The 20,572-nt window shown below is 39.8% G+C and overlaps 1 protein-coding gene across 8 annotated transcripts in view; it reads left to right on the plus strand.

Moving 5' to 3' along the window:
• The window catches only part of usp19 (ubiquitin specific peptidase 19), a 39,621-nt gene that overhangs the window by 18,280 nt on the left and 769 nt on the right, over positions 1 to 20,572 (plus strand). For 5 of the 8 annotated variants that reach the window (XM_061833231.1, XM_061833194.1, XM_061833203.1 and 2 more), the window contains 19 exons: positions 46 to 117; positions 3,765 to 3,880; positions 5,200 to 5,438; positions 5,531 to 5,723; positions 5,966 to 6,099; positions 6,189 to 6,347; positions 6,539 to 6,649; positions 6,733 to 6,843; positions 6,936 to 7,037; positions 7,120 to 7,260; positions 7,344 to 7,462; positions 7,558 to 7,701; positions 11,541 to 11,923; positions 12,013 to 12,123; positions 15,141 to 15,357; positions 15,754 to 15,906; positions 15,998 to 16,164; positions 16,245 to 16,420; positions 17,854 to 20,478. In XM_061833231.1, coding sequence (XP_061689215.1) covers positions 46 to 117; positions 3,765 to 3,880; positions 5,200 to 5,438; positions 5,531 to 5,723; positions 5,966 to 6,099; positions 6,189 to 6,347; positions 6,539 to 6,649; positions 6,733 to 6,843; positions 6,936 to 7,037; positions 7,120 to 7,260; positions 7,344 to 7,462; positions 7,558 to 7,701; positions 11,541 to 11,923; positions 12,013 to 12,123; positions 15,141 to 15,357; positions 15,754 to 15,906; positions 15,998 to 16,164; positions 16,245 to 16,420; positions 17,854 to 18,132 — 3,127 coding nt within the window. In that variant the 3' untranslated portion in view covers positions 18,133 to 20,478. Of the gene's footprint in view, positions 1 to 45; positions 118 to 3,764; positions 3,881 to 5,199; positions 5,439 to 5,530; positions 5,724 to 5,965; positions 6,100 to 6,188; positions 6,348 to 6,538; positions 6,650 to 6,732; positions 6,844 to 6,935; positions 7,038 to 7,119; positions 7,261 to 7,343; positions 7,463 to 7,557; positions 7,702 to 11,540; positions 11,924 to 12,012; positions 12,124 to 15,140; positions 15,358 to 15,753; positions 15,907 to 15,997; positions 16,165 to 16,244; positions 16,421 to 17,853; positions 20,479 to 20,572 lie in introns of those variants that run through there. The other 3 variants (XM_061833222.1, XM_061833247.1, XM_061833238.1) reach the window with 3 other exon arrangements.

Consider the following 20,572-nt stretch of genomic DNA (forward strand, 5'->3'; position numbering starts at 1 on the left):
CTAAATAAAAAAACTCTTTTTATGTCACCATCTTCTCTTTGACAGTGATCCTAACTTTCTTCGGCTTCACCCGGACTGTAGCCCAAACACAGTCTTTAAGTGGCAAGTCAAACTCAGGTAACCGCTTCATTCTTGAAATGGCTAAAGACGTGGTGATTGTTCAAGTGATGTTTTTCATTGTTTCTTTTTGCCAAGTCCTAATATAGCACTAATATTGTTGTGTTGTGAAGTTTTACTTTGAGAAGCATTCCTGGAATCAAGAAGGTTCTCGTATTTTCACAACTTTAAGGCCCACTTTAAAAGTCTTACATTTTCTCCAAAATGGATGTGACGCCTTATAATGCAGTTAGCCTTATATCTAAAATGACGTCCAAAATCTGTAACTGACTGGGAGAATTTCCTGCTAACATGCTACTTGTATAGAGACGTACGTGTGAGAGCACAGCATGCGGATATTACAGGGGGAAGTGTGGGCATGGGAGCGGATGCTAAAGGCATGCCCCCCAGAAGGTACATAATGCCGGTATGTGTTTTGTGCTAAACAATGTTTTGGCTCAGGATCCCCCCAAAAATGGCACCAATGAAGAGATACACTTACGAAGCACAGTTTAAACTGCAAGGTATCACACGGAGAAACATGGGACTCAAGCAGCCGTGAGAGAATTCAAGATCAACGAATCCATGGTGTTAAAGTTGAGCCAGCAGGAAAACGAGCTTTGCCAGGTCAAGAAGACAGAGTTGCATTTCCGCAGAAACAAAGTGAGGTGGACCAAGTTGTAAGAACAACTTGAGCAATGGGTTAATGATCAAAGAACAAACAACTGCCGTGAAAAAACAAGTGCAGAAAATGAACTTGGAGCTTACTATTTACTATTCCGGGAGCCTTGACGAAGCAACTTCAACCAATGGACATTGGTGTAAACAGAGTGTAGCAAGTGAAGTTGCGAGTGGCGTGGGAGCGATGGGTGACAAATGGTGAACACAGTTTTATCAAGAGGCAACGCTGGGCGAGTTACACCAGAATTTGTGGATGGATTATGCATGCTTGCGCTTAACGTGTCTGGTTCCACTGTTGTTCAAAAAGCCGGCATCAAATCTGAGGCGTCAGATGGCAACGAGACTGACAATGACAAGAGGGAACTTGGTGTGATTGATGGAGAACTTGCTCAGCTGTTCATTTTGAACACAGAAGATAAGGACTTTGGATTTGTGGATGAGGTTTAATCAAAAAATAACATGAGTACAAACATTGGTAAAAAGGCACCGGAAGCAAAACGTAGTTCGGTTGTGCTTTATTGAAGTATTTAACAATGTAACCAGTGAGTTTGGTTGTATGTTATTGAAGGATTTAAATAGTGTGCATGCATCCTAGACAGCTTTCCCTCAGAGATAAGGTGAGAAGCTTGGTCATCCGTGAGGGGCTCAGTCTCGAGTCGCTACTCCTCCGCATTGAGAGGATCCAGATGAGGTGGTTGGGGCGTCTGATTCAGATGCCTCCCTGGTGCGGTGTTCCGGGCATGTCCCACCGCAAAGAGACCCCGAGGACGACCCAGGACACGCTGGAGAGACTATGTCTCTCGGCTGGCTTGGGAACGCCTTGGGATCCCTCCGGAAGAGCTGGAAGAAGTGGCTGGGGAAAGGGGAGTTTGAGTATCCTTGCTGAAGCTACTTCCCCCGTGACCCGACCCGCAAAAGCGGTAGATAATGGATGGATGGGCCTTATCAGTGGGTTACTACTTCTGAGGTCTCTAGGCCTCATTCTTACGATTTAGGGTTAGGGCCACCTAACTCTAACCCAACGTCGCACTAATTGATCACGATTCCCACCCCCCCAAAAAATAAGTGCAACTTAGTAGTATCCACACAGGTTGGCATTGTGTTGTCACATAAAAAAGGATATTCGTGTTGTCTCCGGGGTTCTGTAGTAATTGCTGTATGTGGTGAAGAGGAAGAAGATAAATGGAAGGTTACAGTATTTATATAGACAGTGCCTTGTGAAAGTATTCAGCCCCCTTGAACTTTACAACCTTTTGACACATTTCAGGCTTCAAACATAAAGATATAAAATTATTTTTTTTTGTCAAGAATCAACCACAGGTGGGACACAATTGTGAAGTGGAACGAAATTTATTGGATATTTTCAAGTTTTTTAACAAATAAAAACCTGAAAAGGGGCATTTAATATTATTTTGCCCCCTTACATTAACACTTTGTAATACCAACTTTTGCTACAATTACAGCTGCAACTCGCTTGTGGTATGTCTCTATCAGTTTTAGACATCTTCCTTGCAAAACAGCTTGAGCTCAGTGAGGTTTGATGGAGAGCATTTGTGAACAGCAGTCATCAGCTCTGCCCACAGATTCTCGATTGGATTCATGTCTCGACTTTTACTTAGCCATTGTAACAGCTGGATACGTTTATTTGTGAACCATTCCATTGTAGATTTGGCTTTATGTTTTGGATCATTGTCGTGTTGGAAGATAAATCTCCGTCCCATCTCCGTCTCAGGTCTTTTGTAGACTCCAACAGATTTTCTTCCAGAATGGTCCTGTATTTGGCTCCATTCATCTTCCCATCAATTTGAACCATCTTCCCTGTCCCTGCTGAAGAAAAGCAGACCCAAACGACGAGGCTGCCACCACCACGTTTGACAGTGGGGATGGTGTGTTCAGGGTGATGAGCTGTGTTGCTTTTACGCCAAACATAACGTTTTTCATTGTGGCCAAAAAGACCGGAGCGCCTTCTTCCACATGTTTGGTGTGTCTCCCAGGTGGCTTGTGGCAAACTTTAAACAAGATTTTTTATGGATATCTTTCAGAAGTGGCTTTCTTCTTGCCACTGTTCCATAAAAGCCAGATTTGTGCAGTGTATGACTGATTGTTGTCCTATGGACAGACTCTCCCACCTCAGCTATAGTTCATCCAGAGTGATGAAGGGCCTCTTGGCTGCATCTCTGATCAGTCTTCTCCTTGTTCAAGGTGAAAGTTTAGAGGGACGGCAGAGTCTTGGTAGATTTGCAGTGGTCTGATACTCCTTCCATTTCAATATGATTGCTTGCACAGTGGTCCTTGAGATGTTTAAAGCTTGGGTAATCTTTTTGTATCCAACTCCAGCTTTAAACTTCACAACAGTATCTCGGACCTGCCTGGTGTATTCCTTGGTCTTCATGATGCTCTCTGCACTTTAAACAGAACCCTGAGACTATCACAGAGCAGATGCATTTATATGGAGACTTGATTATGCACAGGTGGATTCTTTTTATCATCACCAGTCAACATAGGATCATTCAGAGATCCTCACTGAACCTCTGGTGTGAGTTGGCTGCACTGAAAGTAAAGGGGCCGAATAATATTGCACGCCCCACTTTTCAGTTTTTTATTTGTGTCCCACTTGTTTTTGATTCTTGGAAAAAAAAAAAAAGGATTTTATATTTTTGTTTGAAGCGTGAAATGTGGCGAAAGGTTGAAAAGTTCAAGGGGGCCGAACACTTTCACAAGGCACTGTAAATGTTTTTTGACTAAAATCTTAATTTATGACATTAAATTGTAAGAACACCATTTTGATCTCTAGTTAGTGTTGTATGTTTATTCAATGCACAGGAATTTCTTCACTTATATTTTTTTGTATATTTTTCCATTTTTTTTTTAACCATTATCAACTGTTGACAAAAATGCACATTTGACATAAATTACAGTAAAACTGGCTGACCCGCCGGTCTCTCAATCTGACCTCTCCATATTTGTCTGCCCTGTGCCTGTTGCAGGAATTTGATACAGCCTGAGCAGTCCTCCTACTCCTTCACGGTATCCCGTGTGGACATAACCTTGAAGAAGAGGCACAGCCAACGTTGGGAGGGTCTTGAGGCCCCCGCCACACAAGGTCTGATACCAAGCTTCTACTTTACAGATTTTTCGTCATGTGGTTCAGTGCTGTCCACTGTCTCAGGCAAACATAGCCAATATCGATAGGAGTAACATTCTGTCATGTCTTTATGTAGTTTGTGTTGTCCTAAAACTAGGTTGAGACCAATGAGCGCTTATTCATAGGCAATGTTCCCTATAAACTGCGCATTTGCGCACACTTCTCGCACACTGTCAGCGCAGAGGAAAACAGATTTAGCCCAGTGCTACTGCCTGATGTCTTTTTTTTTTTTTTTTTTTTAAACAGCAGCACACTGCCTCTCACAAAGAGCTGCTGCTTGGCCACACCGGGCCACACACTCTATTTCCTAGTTGACCTGACACCACCCCCCTCTATTTTAAAGGGGTGTACTCATAATTACAAACTCTAGGGTATGTGAATAATAGAAGAAAAAGTGGTGAAACTGGAGATTTTCTTTTTTTGAGTAAAAAAGGTCTGGTCTGAAGCCAAAGTAGAAAGTACAGGATGAAATGGTGTATAATGTTAAAATTCCACCTTGGCTCAGCCTGATTGAGGATGAAAGCATAGACGATACATTGCCCAAAAATCTAATTCTGTATTTTATATATAGGAGGCAACATAAAATTAACCCTAAAACTATTTTCAACTTTGAACTTGCCTTTCGAAAGATATTCTGCAAGCAATAATTCAGTTTTACACCAAGAAAAACAGACGAGGATATCATTGTGGATTAAAAAAAAATTAAACAAAGTTGTAAGCGAGATTTCAAATTGATAGTTAATTGATAGGCTTTATGTATTTGTATTGCAATGTATTTTTTTTCGTTTGTTGACATTTTCAGTGTAGGTTAGCAAACTTGTTCTTAAAAATGTTCTGATGGGAATGTAATCTGAACCTTTTAATGAGCCATGTAACTTCAATGGATGACACTGATTGACCATAGTGCATACGTCTGATGTTGCTCACAGTGGTCAAAAGGAGCACTCATGGGCTTAGTGTGTTTGCTCAGACATGCAAAACATTAGAGGGAACATTGTTCATCGGTAAATTACATTTATTTCCTCATGACTCTGAGAACTTTTGGCATATAACTTAAAACTAAGTTCCTCCAAACATGTGGAAACGTGTAGTCAAAACAAAGCTGTTGACAGATGTAGAAAAAGGGTTTCAGGCCCTTTTAGACTTAACAGTAAAAACATATACAACATAATGGTTGTATTATTGAAGTGTATGGGTCAGCTTGGTTATACCTGTTGATATTGTTATGTTACCATCACTCCTCTTCTAACCACAAGGTCCATTCTCCTCTGTTTAAGGTGCAGTGGGTGGCGCCAAGGTGGCTGTGCCCTCGAGCCCCACCTGCACAGAAAAGAGCCAACCAGGCAGCAGCCAGCACAGCATGCCAACTAAGGAGGAGCCCCCCAGAGTCGGTGAGGAGAAACCAAAGGCCCCCAAAGCTCCAGCCCGAGTGGAGGATAGTAGTCTGGAAACTGTGGCTGCTCGTACAGTAGCTGACCATGTTGCCATCACCAAGCCAGAGCCTACTGTTTTGACAGTAAGTTGGCAAATGGAGCTTTTTGGTTGTAAGAATGACTATGAAGAAATGGAAAATTAAAGTGATCATATTTTTTTTGTTTCTCATCTCAGCCCAAGCCGACGTGTATGGTGCAGCCCATGACCCATGCAGCCCATGCTAGCAATGACCACCTTGAGGAAGAGGAGGAGAAGAAGGTGTGCCTGCCTGGTTTCACTGGATTGGTCAACCTTGGAAACACCTGCTTCATGAACAGCGTCATCCAATCCCTGTCCAACACCAGAGAACTCAGGGATTACTTTCACGGTAAATGAGGATTTGAGCTGTAACAGTGACTCAATGGCTACAGTGAGCATCAACTGCTTTTTGGGAAAATCCAAATACTGGACCCGTGTGTTTTACATTCTTGCTAATTGGAAACACATTGAAGAGACCTTCTGTTACAGTGCAATGTAACTTTTCAATCAAACATTAGCTGCTGAAATTTTGCCACAACATTGTTTATTCCAAACCAATGTGTTTTTTTTTTTTTTTTTAATTTCCTTTAGACCGAGCATTTGAGTCAGAAATCAACTGCAATAATCCACTGGGAACAGGTGGCCGGCTAGCCATTGGCTTTGCAGTGCTGCTCAGGGCCCTCTGGAAAGGAACGCACCATGCTTTCCAGCCCTCAAAGCTCAAGGTATGAATGCCTTTTATAGGTTTTAAAATTTGCAAATCCATGGCCTCTTCCACCTGTCATCATGCTTTCACTATAACTTTACTTTGCAGGCAATTGTGGCCAGTAAAGCCAATCAATTTACAGGCTACGCTCAACATGATGCCCAGGAGTTCATGGCATTTTTGCTTGATGGCCTCCATGAGGACTTGAATCGCATTCAGAATAAGCCGTACACAGAGACAGTGGACTCTGATGGTCGCTTGGATGAGGTCAGTGTTAAGAAAATAGGTGGGATTCCCTCTGGTAGTGAATGCTATATGTATTGCCTCATCATCTGAAGTCCTTAAATAAAATTAAGGTTTATGTAGATGTGGAAAGCATTGAAAGTCTTATGCTCAGGCACTTACTGCTTATTTTGCTGAAGATTGCTGAAGATTAACCTAGGTCTTGTTTGTCTCAGGTGGTGGCAGAGGAAGCATGGCAGAGGCACAAGATGAGGAATGATTCATTCATAGTGGACCTCTTCCAAGGCCAGTTCAAATCCAAGCTTGTCTGTCCCACGTGCTCCAAGGTAATATATTGAAATTTTTCACATCTGGATAGAAGGTAGCAATCATTCCTCAGTAATTCTAATCTCCTCCCTCTTCACTGTAGGTATCGATAACATTCGACCCCTTCCTATACTTGCCTGTTCCATTGCCACAAAAACAAAAGGTGCTCTCTGTTTTCTACTTTGCCAAGGAACCACATAAAAAACCCATTAAGGTGAGCTTACAAAATAGTCTTATCACAAAAGGTAAAGATGTCTCAAACAAAATCCTTTCTTTAATATTTTTCATATGCGTGTCTTGTGACAGTTTTTAGTGAGTGTGAGCAAGGAGAACTCCAGCACTGCAGAAGTGCTGGAGTCCATTTCCAGAAGTGTTCGGGTCAAGCCTGAGAATCTCAGACTCGCAGAGGTTAGATGTATTTTGTATTTCAAGTTTCATTGGTTGCCATAGTTTTTTTAAGACTGGACTGAGCTTGTTTTCTTTTACTCAGGTGGGGAAGAACTGCTTCCAGCGGATGTTGTTGCCCTCCCATTGCCTGGACACGGTGTCATCCTCAGACATGCTATTCTGCTTTGAGGTGCTTTCCAAAGATCTGGCCAAGGAGAAAGTGGTATTACTCCGAGTGCAGCAGGTATCAAAGTATTCAAATAAAACTTTTACGAAACATGTTTGCCTTGTCAAATGATGATTCAATTTGCTATTTTTTCTTTACAGAGACTACAGGTTCCCAGTATCCCAATCTCAAAGTGTGCCTCCTGCCTGAAACCTCCAGTCTCCGAAGAAGACAAGCTGAAGCGCTGTACTCGGTGTTATAGTGTTGGCTACTGCAATGTGTGAGCAATGTTTTCATATGGTCACATATGTGTTAAATGATCATCTTTTATAGAAATTTCTAATGTCTTTGTTGTGCTTTATTTTTTTCTGACAGACTCTGTCAAAAGACCCATTGGCCTAGTCACAAAGGTCATTGTCGACCAAACACTGAAAATGTGGGTTTGCCATTCCTGGTTAGTGTACCTGAGTCACGGCTCTCCTACAGCCGCCTCACTCAGCTCCTGCATGGATACTCCAGGTACAAAGTCACACTCTTCACTTTTCATGATTCAAAATGTACTCATTTGTATGCATTTGTTATTAAGATGGGTACTTGCAGACGTCCCAGATATTTGCTATTTGGAAGAGTTACATTTTTTTCTAGAAAAAAATAAATATTGGAATTTCTTGTGTAATGCCCACATTTCCCCCCCAAAAATTGTCAGAAGTCGATACAGCGCATAATACATAGGTATAAGTAAAACTAAAAATATTTTATTGTATTTTTGTTTACCAGAAACTAGGAGTTTTGAAAAGGGTGTACTTTAATTCTAATAGGACATGTAGTATCTTATGTCAAAAATTTATATATATTTTCACCATTTACCCAAGATTGAAGGCCTCCATTGCCATATTGATATAAAATCTAAAATATTTATTTCATTCTGACATTTTCAGAGGTTGAAGTAGTGTAATTAGACATGGAGTGTAAAAAAAAAAAAAAACTGCCACATGGACACAAAGCAGAATATCTTTGAAAACTTAATTTTGAGCATATAGACAGCAGGAAATTAATGTCGCACATTATACATCGATAGAGGGTTTTCTCCGTTTTTGTGGTTGATTTTGGGGGTGTACTTTATTTGCCAGAGCCTATCATACACAAGAAAGTATGGTATGTTAGATAAAAACTAATTACTTACCATCCCTCCGAGTTAACATGCATATTGGCACTTTCGAGTACAGTATAGTGGAAGTGAATGTGATAAACTCATGCTTGCTGTGAGCAGTGACATCATGTCCTTTTGCAGACAAGAATTTCCGTGTTTTACTACAGTATTATTTACGTTTGTGGATTAAACAGATACAGTAATTCCTTTTTTGTGGTTAATTAGGACCATAACCACGCGCGAAATGTGAAAAACCGCAAAGTAGCGGGGGATATGTTTATGTGGGTACCAGAACGTTTAAAATATGTAAACAGTATTTGTACTTTGCATCTTTGAGACAAAAAGAGGTATTTAGTTAAATTTTTAATAATAAAACCTTATAAATGTAATATACAGTATTATAAATTTTGAACATAAATATAAATTATGAAACACTATTACTGTATAGTTACCATTCATCAATGAGATTTCTGCTGGAGGCGCTGTGTGTGTGTGTGCGTGCGTGCGTGCGTGCGTGCGCGCAGCATTTATACTTTCTACACTTCAGACAAAAATCACAACAGTATATGTGGCTAGTTAAACAATAAAACAATAACATTTTTATTGCAGTACAGAAAGTGACAAAGCAAATGCGTAGCCTTGTATCAATGCATCTTCCCGTAATATATTACGTACTGAATGCCAAGCTGGCTTTTTTGGGAGAGGGGGGGGGGGGGGGGGGAAACGTGATGCACTGAAGCTGCAATAGGTGAAGCATAAAGTAGAGAGGCATTAGTGTGTATGTAACTGTTCACACCCATGTTCGCCATTATCTAAGACTCAAAGTGTTTTAAAGTTCCGAAAGTTGCATCTAGATGAGATTGACCCCTCCGTACAGGGCACTTAACCACGCCTCCTGAAGTGACGTCACGCCACGTGCGCCTACGTCAGACAAACAATTAGCAAAAAGGGCGGCGGAGCAAGAAAAGAATAGAGTGAAACTGTCCGATTTACCGGCTGATTTCTCACTCTAGTTAACAGTGAAATATCGTTGAAAAGCAGACAGCAGGGCTTCAAGTATTTCAGCGAGGGGTATTTCAATGGTATTTACACGCATATCGACGGAGAAACCATTGATATTAGCGCGAGATCTTTCCAGCGTCAGAGGAAGACCGAGAAGCCACATAATATAATATATTATAACCCAAAGACGAATTCATCGACAGTTTCCTATTTTCGTGTTACATATCACACTTGTGTGCAGAATCTGTATATGTATCTGTATAGCCGTTTGTGAACCGCCGTATGAAGGAAAAGAAGGCGAGGCTTGATTTACGAGTTGTTTCTCTCGTTTTCTTTGTGTAACGTCACGCGCTCCCCTCAATAATTATTCTTGAATTAGTGCCGAACCTACCTAAGTCCCGACAGAGTACGACAATCACTACTTTAGTGTCCTCAAACATCCTTCCTTCAGTCTTGGTGTCTCGGTGCACGTCGAAGGCTTTTAGGACTGCTAGTCCGGTTTAGCTTAGCTCACCGCCGAACAGAGACACGTTTGTGCAGTCAGATCATCGCAAAATATCGCTCAACACAGATCAAGTGTGACAATCATTTACATGTAGCTATATTATGCAAGCGAAGAACTGCTAATTCATTTATATGAGACATGTATTGAAAATCAAATATAGGGCATACCTTCATGCTAACACAGTCCGGTTTACTGTAGCCGGCAACAAAGCGACACGTTTGTGCAGTCAGATCATCGCAAAATATCGCTCAACACAGATCAAGTGTGTCAATCATTCACACGTAGCTATGTTATGCAAGCGAAGAACTGGTAATTCATTTATATGAGACATGTATTGAAAATAGGCCTTACCTTCGTGCAAACATATCAGTTCCGGTTGATGGATTCAGTTGATCATGCGGTCTTTCACAAAGTTTTATCCATCGAAGGCATTTTTCGTACTGGGTCTTCGGTTTTGGAAAGGGTACGAATTGAACTCGACCAACTAGCCTTTCAGGATACCTGTCGTCACTATTATAAAGTCCGTGACTACACCTCTTAACCATATCTATTGTTAAAGAACCCAAATACGCGATAAAACGCTACCAAAAGCTATACTGGACCATGCAATGTTGTCTGAGAAAATGGCGGGAGCAAAAACGGGCTTTGGTTTATGCAGATCTCTGGCCTCTGATTGGTCAGCGACACGGATGACGCAATTTCTACAGAGGGGTCAATTGATGTTTTTTTTTTTTTTTTTTTTTTTTTTTTTCCTGTTAAAGCTACTTTTGACATCTGCTGTGCTTTTAAAGCCAAAACATTTTCCAACAACTTTTCAAACCCAACACCAAGAACACGCGTCATTTAAAATTTAAATGACGAACAATTTAAAATAAAAATAGGATAGAGGCAAAAACAGGCTGAACTGTATGCTTAAGTTACATGACACAATTGAGAATATGCCTGGAATGTTAACATAACATATTAAGAGTTATTGTGATAACTATCGCATAAATAACATAGTAAGAAGTTTACCAAAACCATCCGTGTCACTCCAAATACACGGTAACTAAAATCCAATGAAATTGTCATTCTCGGTGTCACCTCTAAACAAGTTTTGGTTGTCACGGAAGCCCATACTTCATCGAGCCATCCAATGACTTCCCGGGAAGTTGCACGACAGATTCACGTGTCTTCAGATACATGGGCCTAGAGCGCCCTCTTATGGTTGTCAGTGTGAAAATAACTGAAAAGCGACTCGAAAAATGGATGGATGTGTTAATAATTCCACATACAAGTCGCTCTGGAGAATAAGTCGCACCCCCCGGCCAAACTATGAAAAAAAAAAATGCGATTTATAGTCTGGAAAATACAGTAATAATCTGAGGGTTAGGGTTTGGCTATTATCTGATTGAAGAGCATGATTTGTTTAAGATCGTCAGACAAATATAACCCAAGTGAACACAAAATCCTGTTGCACTTCCCTGTTACAGAGAGAAACTTTTGTCAGGACAAAAAGCATACAGAACCACCATTCTGCACGGCCATGCAGTTTATCAGAGGAAGTTTAAAAAAAAAAAAAAGAAGAAAGAAACCATAACAGCAGTGTGGCCTTGAGACAAAAATGAGTTTCACACCATTGTACTCTATGACTAAGCCAGTCATCATTAGCTGTCCCAATATTTGGTCTATTAACATGCCATCCTTAATCTCCTTATACAGGTTTTCAGTCAATGTGTTCCAGCCTCCTTTCCAGTCAGAGAGGACATCCCCTGAAATATCTCCAGTGCTCCCAACGCCACCAGCAGGTTCTCTAGGTGGTCCAGTCTCAGGAGATGAAGCCATGGGTGGAAGCAGTACTGTAGCATTTAGTGATTGTGGACCCGAGACTGACACTCCAATACTTGGCCCCTCGAAACCCCACACCTGGACCTCAGCCTTTGAATCTGGTGATGCTTCCTCCCTTCCCTTCCCCCAGACGTCTCTCTCCACCACACAGACTTCAGACTCTGGGTTTTCAGAGTCAGTCTCCTCTACTTCCTGCTGCTCTCTGGACACCCATGTTGAAAAAGAAACATCTTGTGAGAAGGCAGTACGACCAGAAGGTGATGGGTGGTTTTGTTTTTAGTTTGTAACATTCAGTTATTTTGTTTCCTCGCCTTCTCATTTATTTGAACTGCTTTCTGTTTCCCAGCTATGGTAGCAGGCTATCAACAACCAAACGACGCATGTTTAGGGCACGCGGGTCAGTTCTATATCATTCTGCTGGATTCTAACAACAAGGAGCAGAGACTGGATGAAAAGGGTAAGGACCATAGTGTGGATTTTCTTTTGGCCTTTGTATGCACAACTTTTTATTGACATTACCTTGCAACAGGAACCACTTGTATGATCAACGCGGGCTGTGCGATACATCATTGTCATTATATACCCCATTAGACATGTGCTTTCATCCGAAAAACAAAAAAAAATCTAGACAAAAATCATGCTTCCCAGAAGGCATTCTGTGGGAGACTACAACAGAGGCTCATCTCATTTCTTCTCAGATTTATTCTGGGTTGTGTTCAATGTGTATGGAGGAGGTAGAATTTAGGAAGAGACATGAGACCATCCCCCAGCCTGTCAACATATCACACCCCATTGTATGAATTTTGACCGTCATCAAACCTACTTACTCATTTCTAATATAGAAATAGCCTGTTGTGTAAAATGGACAGTAGTGATTTAATGTTTTGCCACCGTGTCTTATAATGTCTTTCATAAATAATGTCAGCAGAGAAACAGGACAAAATAACTTGGGCAACAGGCTTCCAGGAGAACAATTGTTGTCTAAAAAGCCAGCTTGGCACTGTTTTGGATATTTTAAGTCCGACAAGAGTCAGATACAGTCTATAAATTATTAATTCTTATCTTCCTTATAAAGTTTTAACAAAGCAACTAATTTATCTCAGCTGCTCGCATCACATTACAGCAGTGTCAAAGCACAGGCATCAACATCTGACTGTGAAGCTTGTTGCCACAACTACTACTATGGACATAATATGGTTTACAGAAACACGCTGCCAACATACTAGGGCCACTTTCAAAATACATCTCTGTAAAATCTGTTATTGGGCAACCAGTCCTCTTCTCGAGGAAGTCCCAGTAATGCACTCAGGAAGGTCAATTTGAATCTGAAGTTGCATCTAAAAATTAGTTTATTTGAAATCATGATTCCAATTATATGTGATTTTAAATATACATTTGTTAAAAATATTTTTAGATGTTGCAAGAGCCATCCAGTTCTAGCGTAAATCATATCACACCGGGACTCCACCAGAAAAAAAGTCCACACAGATGTGTTGTATTTCACAATAAAACTACTCTGAAATATTCATATTCAGTTTACCTGGTTTTTGGTAACACAAGACCAGACCAGTTCTAGAGGACACTGGACCTGGTGAACTCTTAGGGTGATTTAATGTCCCCCAGAGACACCAAATGGATTATTTAAAAATAAACCAAATAGATAAACAAATAAATTAGGGATAATAGTATTGTTGGCCTTTCTTTAAAGGTTAAAGATGAGCAAAATTTTCTCCAGTTCAATAGATTGCATAGACTGAAAGAAAATCTATTACTGTTCATTATTTTCTATTCTATACTTCATATGTTCCTGTATTTTCCAGTGTAGTTGTTTTTTATTTAATTGAGTCTTTTTTTCCCAAATTGTTTTTGTTTTAAATGCGTCAGTTTAGTTTTAAAAAATGTTGATAATGGTTTTAGTTTTTATTTATTTGCCAATTGTGAGATAAAAAGATCACTAGGTTTTTGTAATAAAAACCCAAAATAAACACAACTTTAAAATAAATGAATAAATAAAAAATAAAAAATTCCAAAATGAACAACCATCCTCAAATCAAATACAAGTACAGGTGTAAGAGTCCAGAGAACAGGGATGAGAATTTTCCGCCGATTGGCGGATTTCCGACTTTTTCAGACCAAAATGACCATTCTCGAGATAAGCGCAAATCTGTTGAGAAAATTTCAGGGGGGCGGTAGGGGTAGGGGTAGGGTATCGTGCGCCTGCCTCTCGGTGGTGGGCTCCGAGCTGCAAGTTCAGCTTAGTGCTAGCACAAGCGCGACCATCATATGCTGTTCTAACTTGCTCGGTAGTGTAAATATTTGCATTTTGCGACATAAACATTGAAACTTGTTTGCGGCAGATCACTCGATTGGACAACAGTTATACGGTATAACGATCCAATCGTGTTAGTGTTTAATCGAGTTTCACCATTGCCATGTACATGTGTTCTCGGTTCTCAGAAATCCCAGTGTTACTTGTTAGTTAGCCAAGTAATGGCGCGTGGGACTTAGATAGCGCGAACTGAGCGACGGTGTGTTCAAAGTTTTACGATGGGCAAAGTGTTAGTAAAAAAGGATGAAGATCGAGTGAGTGGTAAGGTAATTTTTATTCATATTGTTCTAAAAACTTGTGCTTCATCTCTACGCTGTACTAATTCTATGAATAACTGACTGCATATCATAAATAAAATATAATGGTGTATCCATATTAAACAGTGAAAGAGATTGAAAATTCATTCTGAAGTTTGGCAAATAGTGAAACTCTTATGTAATGTGCTTCAAATAAGTACAATTCAAGCATTGAAGAAATGAAACTGAAATTTCAATTTTTGCTGTACTGGTAGAGCACCAAACAAGGTACATTTTTTCCACAACTACAGTTAAATTCAGTGTTGAAATTAATGGTTTTGGGGCTAACAATTTGCTAAAATCGCTTAACTTCAGGGGGCTTTGCCCCCTGGGCCCCCAACGAGGCGCTGCGGCTGCACCATTCTGAGGGCCTGCGGCCCCCAGACCCCCGGCTACTTTTCAGACTTTTTGCTCATTTGGCATTCTCATCCCTGAGAGAATTTGACGTGTAATCAGTGCAGTGTACTGCCTCTAAAGTGAGATTAGATGTATCACAATGTGTAGTATAGTAAAACCATTCACGAGACAGGTGCTGTAGTTTGACTTTTTGCACGTGCGCTGCCAGATTACGTCACTTCTAGTCCACATACAGTAAATGAACAATCCCAAATGACTCCTCTACATTCCTTCCGTATCCATTCTGTAGCAATGTATTTAACAAAATAAATATTTAAAATTAACGCCGAAAGCTCATGCATGACCTTAATTTATAATTAGTTTTGGAAATGTAAACTTTTTTTTTTTTTTTAAAAGCTTTAGTTGAAAATGTTTTTCCAATTTTAGTTTGAGGTTTTTTTTTTTGTTAATTCACATTTACTATAACAACCTTCATTTTAACAATATCTGCAGAAGACATACTGGTCGACCTCCCTGATAATACAACTGTGGAACTGGTGTGGAAAAACAACGAGCGCCTGAAGGAGTATGTCCTGGTGAGCTCCAAGGAGCTGGAGTATGAGGAGGATCCGAGTTCTTTGAGTGAGACAACAAGGGCAGGCCATTTCACCCTGGAGCAGTGCCTCAACCTCTTCACCAAGCCAGAGGTGCTGGCACCAGAAGAGGCATGGTAAGGCTCTTTATACTGCCAATATTTAGTTAAGGTCTGTATTGTCACATTTCACTATTATTCGATCTTAATTTTATTTCATGTTTTGGAAAAGGATTTTACATTGGGCCAAGAAACTATTAAATTATTGTTAATTAAAAGAGAGGTAGTTAGAGGCACTAAGGCAAGCAATTTTTCTGTCATTTAATAAGCACCTGTTTCTAGAGTACATGCTGAATTTTAGTTGTTTTTGGTTCAGAAAATGGTTTGTCATCAAATTACATTACAAGCAATTAAACCATGGACAAGGAAAAGATTCATTTGAATTCAATTTTAAAAAAGATGTCAGCAAGGTTGTTGCCCATGCGAGTATAAAGAAGCTTTAAGCTGTATAATGTTCAATTTTCTCTCCAAAAGGTACTGTCCCAAGTGCCAGCAGCACCGTGAGGCCTCTAAACAACTGCTGCTTTGGCGTCTTCCCAACATTTTGATCATCCAACTGAAACGCTTCAGTTTTAGAAGTTTCATCTGGAGGGACAAGATCAATGACATGGTTGACTTTCCTGTCAGGTGAATGCCCATCTAATAATAGTTATCTGCCGTTTATATGTGTAGTACCTGTAGCAGTGGTTATCCAATTCCAAAACCCTTTGTCTTGTAGGAATCTGGATCTGAGTAAGTTTTGTATTGGCCAGAAGGATGAGATGCAACACCCCCCTATCTACGACTTATATGCAGTCATCAACCACTATGGGGGGATGATCGGTGGCCACTATACCGCCTATGCTCGCCTGCCAAGTGACAAAAACAGCCAGCGCAGTGATGTTGGTGAGTGAATTTGTTGTTCTGTAAATAATTCTGGATTGTGTATTCCCTGGTTTCCAACCTCATGTCTGTCCCTCACACAGGCTGGCGTCTATTTGATGACAGCACTGTCACGATGGTGGAGGAGAGCCAGGTGGTTACGCGTTATGCCTACGTCCTTTTCTACCGACGCCGAAATTCCCCCGTGGAGAGGCCACCCCGCTTTCTCAGACCCGTTGGAGCGGACTCTCCCCCTGTCATGGGAGCTACTGCCAGTCAGGTGAGGGCACTGCAATGAGCTGTTCTTGGCCTTTTGTTAGCTGTTGCTGTGAGCCTTGTTGTTATATCACATTACAAAATATATATATATATATATATATATATATATTTTTTTTTTTTATTTAAAAAGGGGACGTCCTGTGTAAGTTTGCAGCCTTTTTGGAATTTTTTTTTTTTTTTTTTTGAAAGGCGTGCTTTTTTTTCTGCTATATGGGATGCACATAATCAGACATCCCCTACAACAACCATGACATTTTCATATTTTCCATCTAGTTTTCTCAGGCAGATATTTGTTTTTAGGTTTTATAAAATAATTCTAGGTCAGTTGTTAAGGAGAATGCAACTCGTGTGGTTTGGACTCCTCAATGGGCATAATAGATTGTCATCTTTTCAGTATAATGATCAAATGGCAACAATGTATATGGTCTACATGCCAGCTTTGCTTTCACTTATCTACATTCTTCTCATGTTTTTCCTTTGTTAAGCTGTTGGTTTTAGGCAACTTGAATTGTTCATGCACAATGACCTTGTGATGCTGACAGTAACAGACAACGGTATATAAGCGTCTTTTGTAATCATGTGTTAGACATTTACAGTCTTGTTGAACTAATCTGCTTGCACGACATTAGTGACTGAAACTTTAGGTTAGAATATGTTGGGAAGGTGTAAACTCGGGACAGTCTCATTAATTGCTTTGGGTGTATTATGTAGTTTGACCATCAATCTTTCAGTCAAATTTGGAATTAAACCTGTCTCATGTGCTAACTCTTGAAGCAATTTGAGTCAAAATTGGTTTCAGTACTGGGTAGCAACAACCTAGTGGTGTAATTAAACAAAAGCTAACCAGTTTACCGTTAGCTGTCTACCATAGAACTCCTACTAAATGGTGTGAGTATTTTGGTGGGGATTATTTTTGAAAAAAAAAAAGATGGGATTCAAACCAAGTACAAAACAAGCTTCACCATTCTGGTGAAGTTAGCATATGAGTAAGTCAGCATCAGCAAATATTTTTCTGCTGCTGGACTGGACTCAAGAGGGTACTTTGAACTAACCAGTTCATATTTGTCAAAAAGAATCAACAAGCTGAAGATCATTGTGTTGGAATTTGCTTGTACCTGTATGTTAGAAAGTGATGCTGAGCTCCGATTATGGGGCTTCACTCTTTCTGTTCCCTATATTCATCTTTTTTTTTTCCATTCGTTTCAACAATAATTCTTTAGCTCTACTGCATTGCTATAGTTTTCCTGAATTTTAAAATAATCAAGCAATAATATAAATAAAAATAATCGAGCATTGATTTCTTTGACTCCATGAGGAATTGCCCACCTCTAGTGTAAACAGCAATTCAACTCAGTACTTTACATCAAATCATAGACAGTGTTTGTTAGACCACACCTTTTCCCAGAAGTTGATACCAGTTTCCGCCAATCGCAGGCCTCTCTATTATGGCGGGAACTGGAAGAAGAAGAGGAGGGTCTTGAAGTAGGTGCGCAAGGACCTTTCCTCTTGGGGCTGCAACGACGACAAGCCCAGAGGACAAGAAATGCGGAAGATGAGGACAGAGCAGAAGCACACCGTCATCGCATGAGAGGGAGGATGTCAGATTGTCCTGACGATGAGCGTGTGCGATATTTTGTTCTGGGAACACTTGCGGCCGTGTTTGCACTCCTCATCAACTTGGTTTACCCTCTTTATAAATCAAACTGGACATGAGTCGTAACTTGAGGAGTAACACTTAAAAACAAGTGTGGTGTTTTGCCTGTAATGCACTTTGGTTGTAATAGGACAGTGGACCTTCTTAACTTGATCAAAAATATTAATTTGATAACTATAATCAGAAAACACACAGGATAGTGTTCAATTGGTTAGCACGTCTGATTCACAGTTCTTAGGACTTGGGTTCAAATGTGGCTTCACCTGTGTGGAGTTTGCATGTTCTCGCTATACCATGGGTTTTCTCCAGATACCCTTCTTTCCTCCCACGTCCCCAAAATATGCGTGCCTGGTGAATTGGCAGCTCTAAAGTGCTCATAGGTGTGGATGTGAGAGTGAATGATTGGATATTTGTATGTGCTCTGTGAGTGGCTGGCAACCAGTTCTGGATCTATCCTACCTCTCTCCCGAAAATAGCTTGGATAGGCCCCGGCACACCCATGACCCTAGTGAGGATAAGCGGTACAGAAAGTGAATGAATGATTGATCAGAAAATCAAACAAGAATGCAGAACCCGAGGCATTGGTGAAAGAAGACAAAGCTGCTCTGCATCACCTGATTCCCTCCATCTCACCCATTCTTTCGAAGGAGGGGGCGGGGGTTGCTTTTTTGTGTTAGTGATAACATGCCAAAATCCTTGGTTCTGCAAAGAGCTCCACATAATACATTTCGATATTAAGAAGTCCTATAATATCTGACGGATTCTGTTTTTCCGTCCCCCTTTGCATGCATGCCAGTCTTAATGGCAAGCTCCTCTATGGTTTTGTGGAGCTGGTAGCACCGCTTCCTGTTAATAGCTAAAAGAAAATATGTAGCTGTTTTTCAATAGAATGACCTGCCCCCCCCAAAAAAAAATTATAATGAACACAACATGGATTCAAAGTGTTTTGTTAAAATATGCTTTCAGTGCATTCCGTTGGACCATCACTGTTTTTGTAAAATTACATCATCCTGATTGTATTGTATGATGTCACTCTGTATGCTTAGCTGAGAACACTGATGTCATCCCACTAACACAACTGTGTTGTAAACGTAAACCTGATCAGGATTTTCCTGATCAGAAGTGCTACGGTGACCTGAAAGCTGAACCGTACTACCTGTTGGGAATTTGGTTCATAGGAAAATAGTAATGATAACGACAGGATTAAAAACAAAATAAAATGGGAACGTTGTATTAAAAGTGCTAGTCACCAAGGTAAGACAATCAGCATAAATTTTAAGTTTAAATATTAAGAATTTCTTCATGACTTCCTTTTGTACTTTGACAACTCACCATGGTAAAATTATCAAATGTACTTAATTTAAAAGTTGTTGGATTACAAAATATACTGAAAAGAGGATGCAGAATTCAAAATCCAAACATGTCGTAGCTCAAACAGTATTCCGATGGTCCACTGTACTTGAGTTTGTTAATGTCGATACAGTTTATAATACAGTTCACAAGTCAACCCTTTGATGACAAAGCTCAGGTAGAATGTGTTTGAATTGTTTCACTGTAGAACCAGCAATTGAATGTTGGGTTTTAATGATTTTTTTTTTTTTTTTAAACTACATAATTTCCTCTCCATTTAAGAGGAGGCAGCTTGTTTATGGCTTTTGTCAGACATAAGATGCTTAGTTCTTGACCTCGGAAGTGATGGTTGAAATCTTTACATTTATGTTCTGTTATAGTTTTAATATTTGAATTGCATCACAAAATGTGGGTTATGGTCAAAAAAACTGTTTTTGCATGATTGGCATGTAGATATTTCAGTTTTTCAACATGTCTTCAAGTGACCTATTTTAAGTTTTTTCCTTTTTTTTTTTAATATGTCCATTTTTACATTGGTGTTTCTGTTGTATTTTCTTCATCTAAAACTTAATACAAGATATTTTAAGATTAAAGTTAGCCTGATTGTTTCTTTTGGTTTTTAAAGCAGTCACAATTATATTTTATCCCATAATATGTTGTTAAATTCGACGTAGTTGGTTTATACTGTATGAATGCATTTGAAAATGTGTATTTGTAAAAATGGACATTTGAAGTCTGTCTGTATTGTCTCCTGTGCTCCTGTCGTGATTCTGATTAAATATGAAGGCCTCAGGGATTTTACAGTGCATCCTAACCTGTTGCCTTACTCTGAATTAAAATATATAAATATAGACTTGTACAGTATGTGTATGCAATAAGTGATTTCCATTCCTTGTCTTTTCTTTGGATTGTTGCTTCTCTGTCATTTGCAAAAGCCTACGTTACTTACTTACTTTACCTGCAATAATGTATTCAAGTTCCTTCCTCCAAATGTTGTTTCCTATTATATGTAAAGTTTTATATGTTTTGAAATTAAAAAAAAAACATCTTTTGTAGCTTCAGTGTCCTTTGCATGAACTCAGCAGGACTATTGACAGAAGATAAAATCAAACCGCCTGATTTATTGTCAATGCTGATTTTATTTTGCAG

The sequence above is a fragment of the Syngnathoides biaculeatus genome, chromosome 2, assembly GCF_019802595.1.
Source record: "Syngnathoides biaculeatus isolate LvHL_M chromosome 2, ASM1980259v1, whole genome shotgun sequence".
Lineage (NCBI taxonomy): Eukaryota > Metazoa > Chordata > Actinopteri > Syngnathiformes > Syngnathidae > Syngnathoides > Syngnathoides biaculeatus.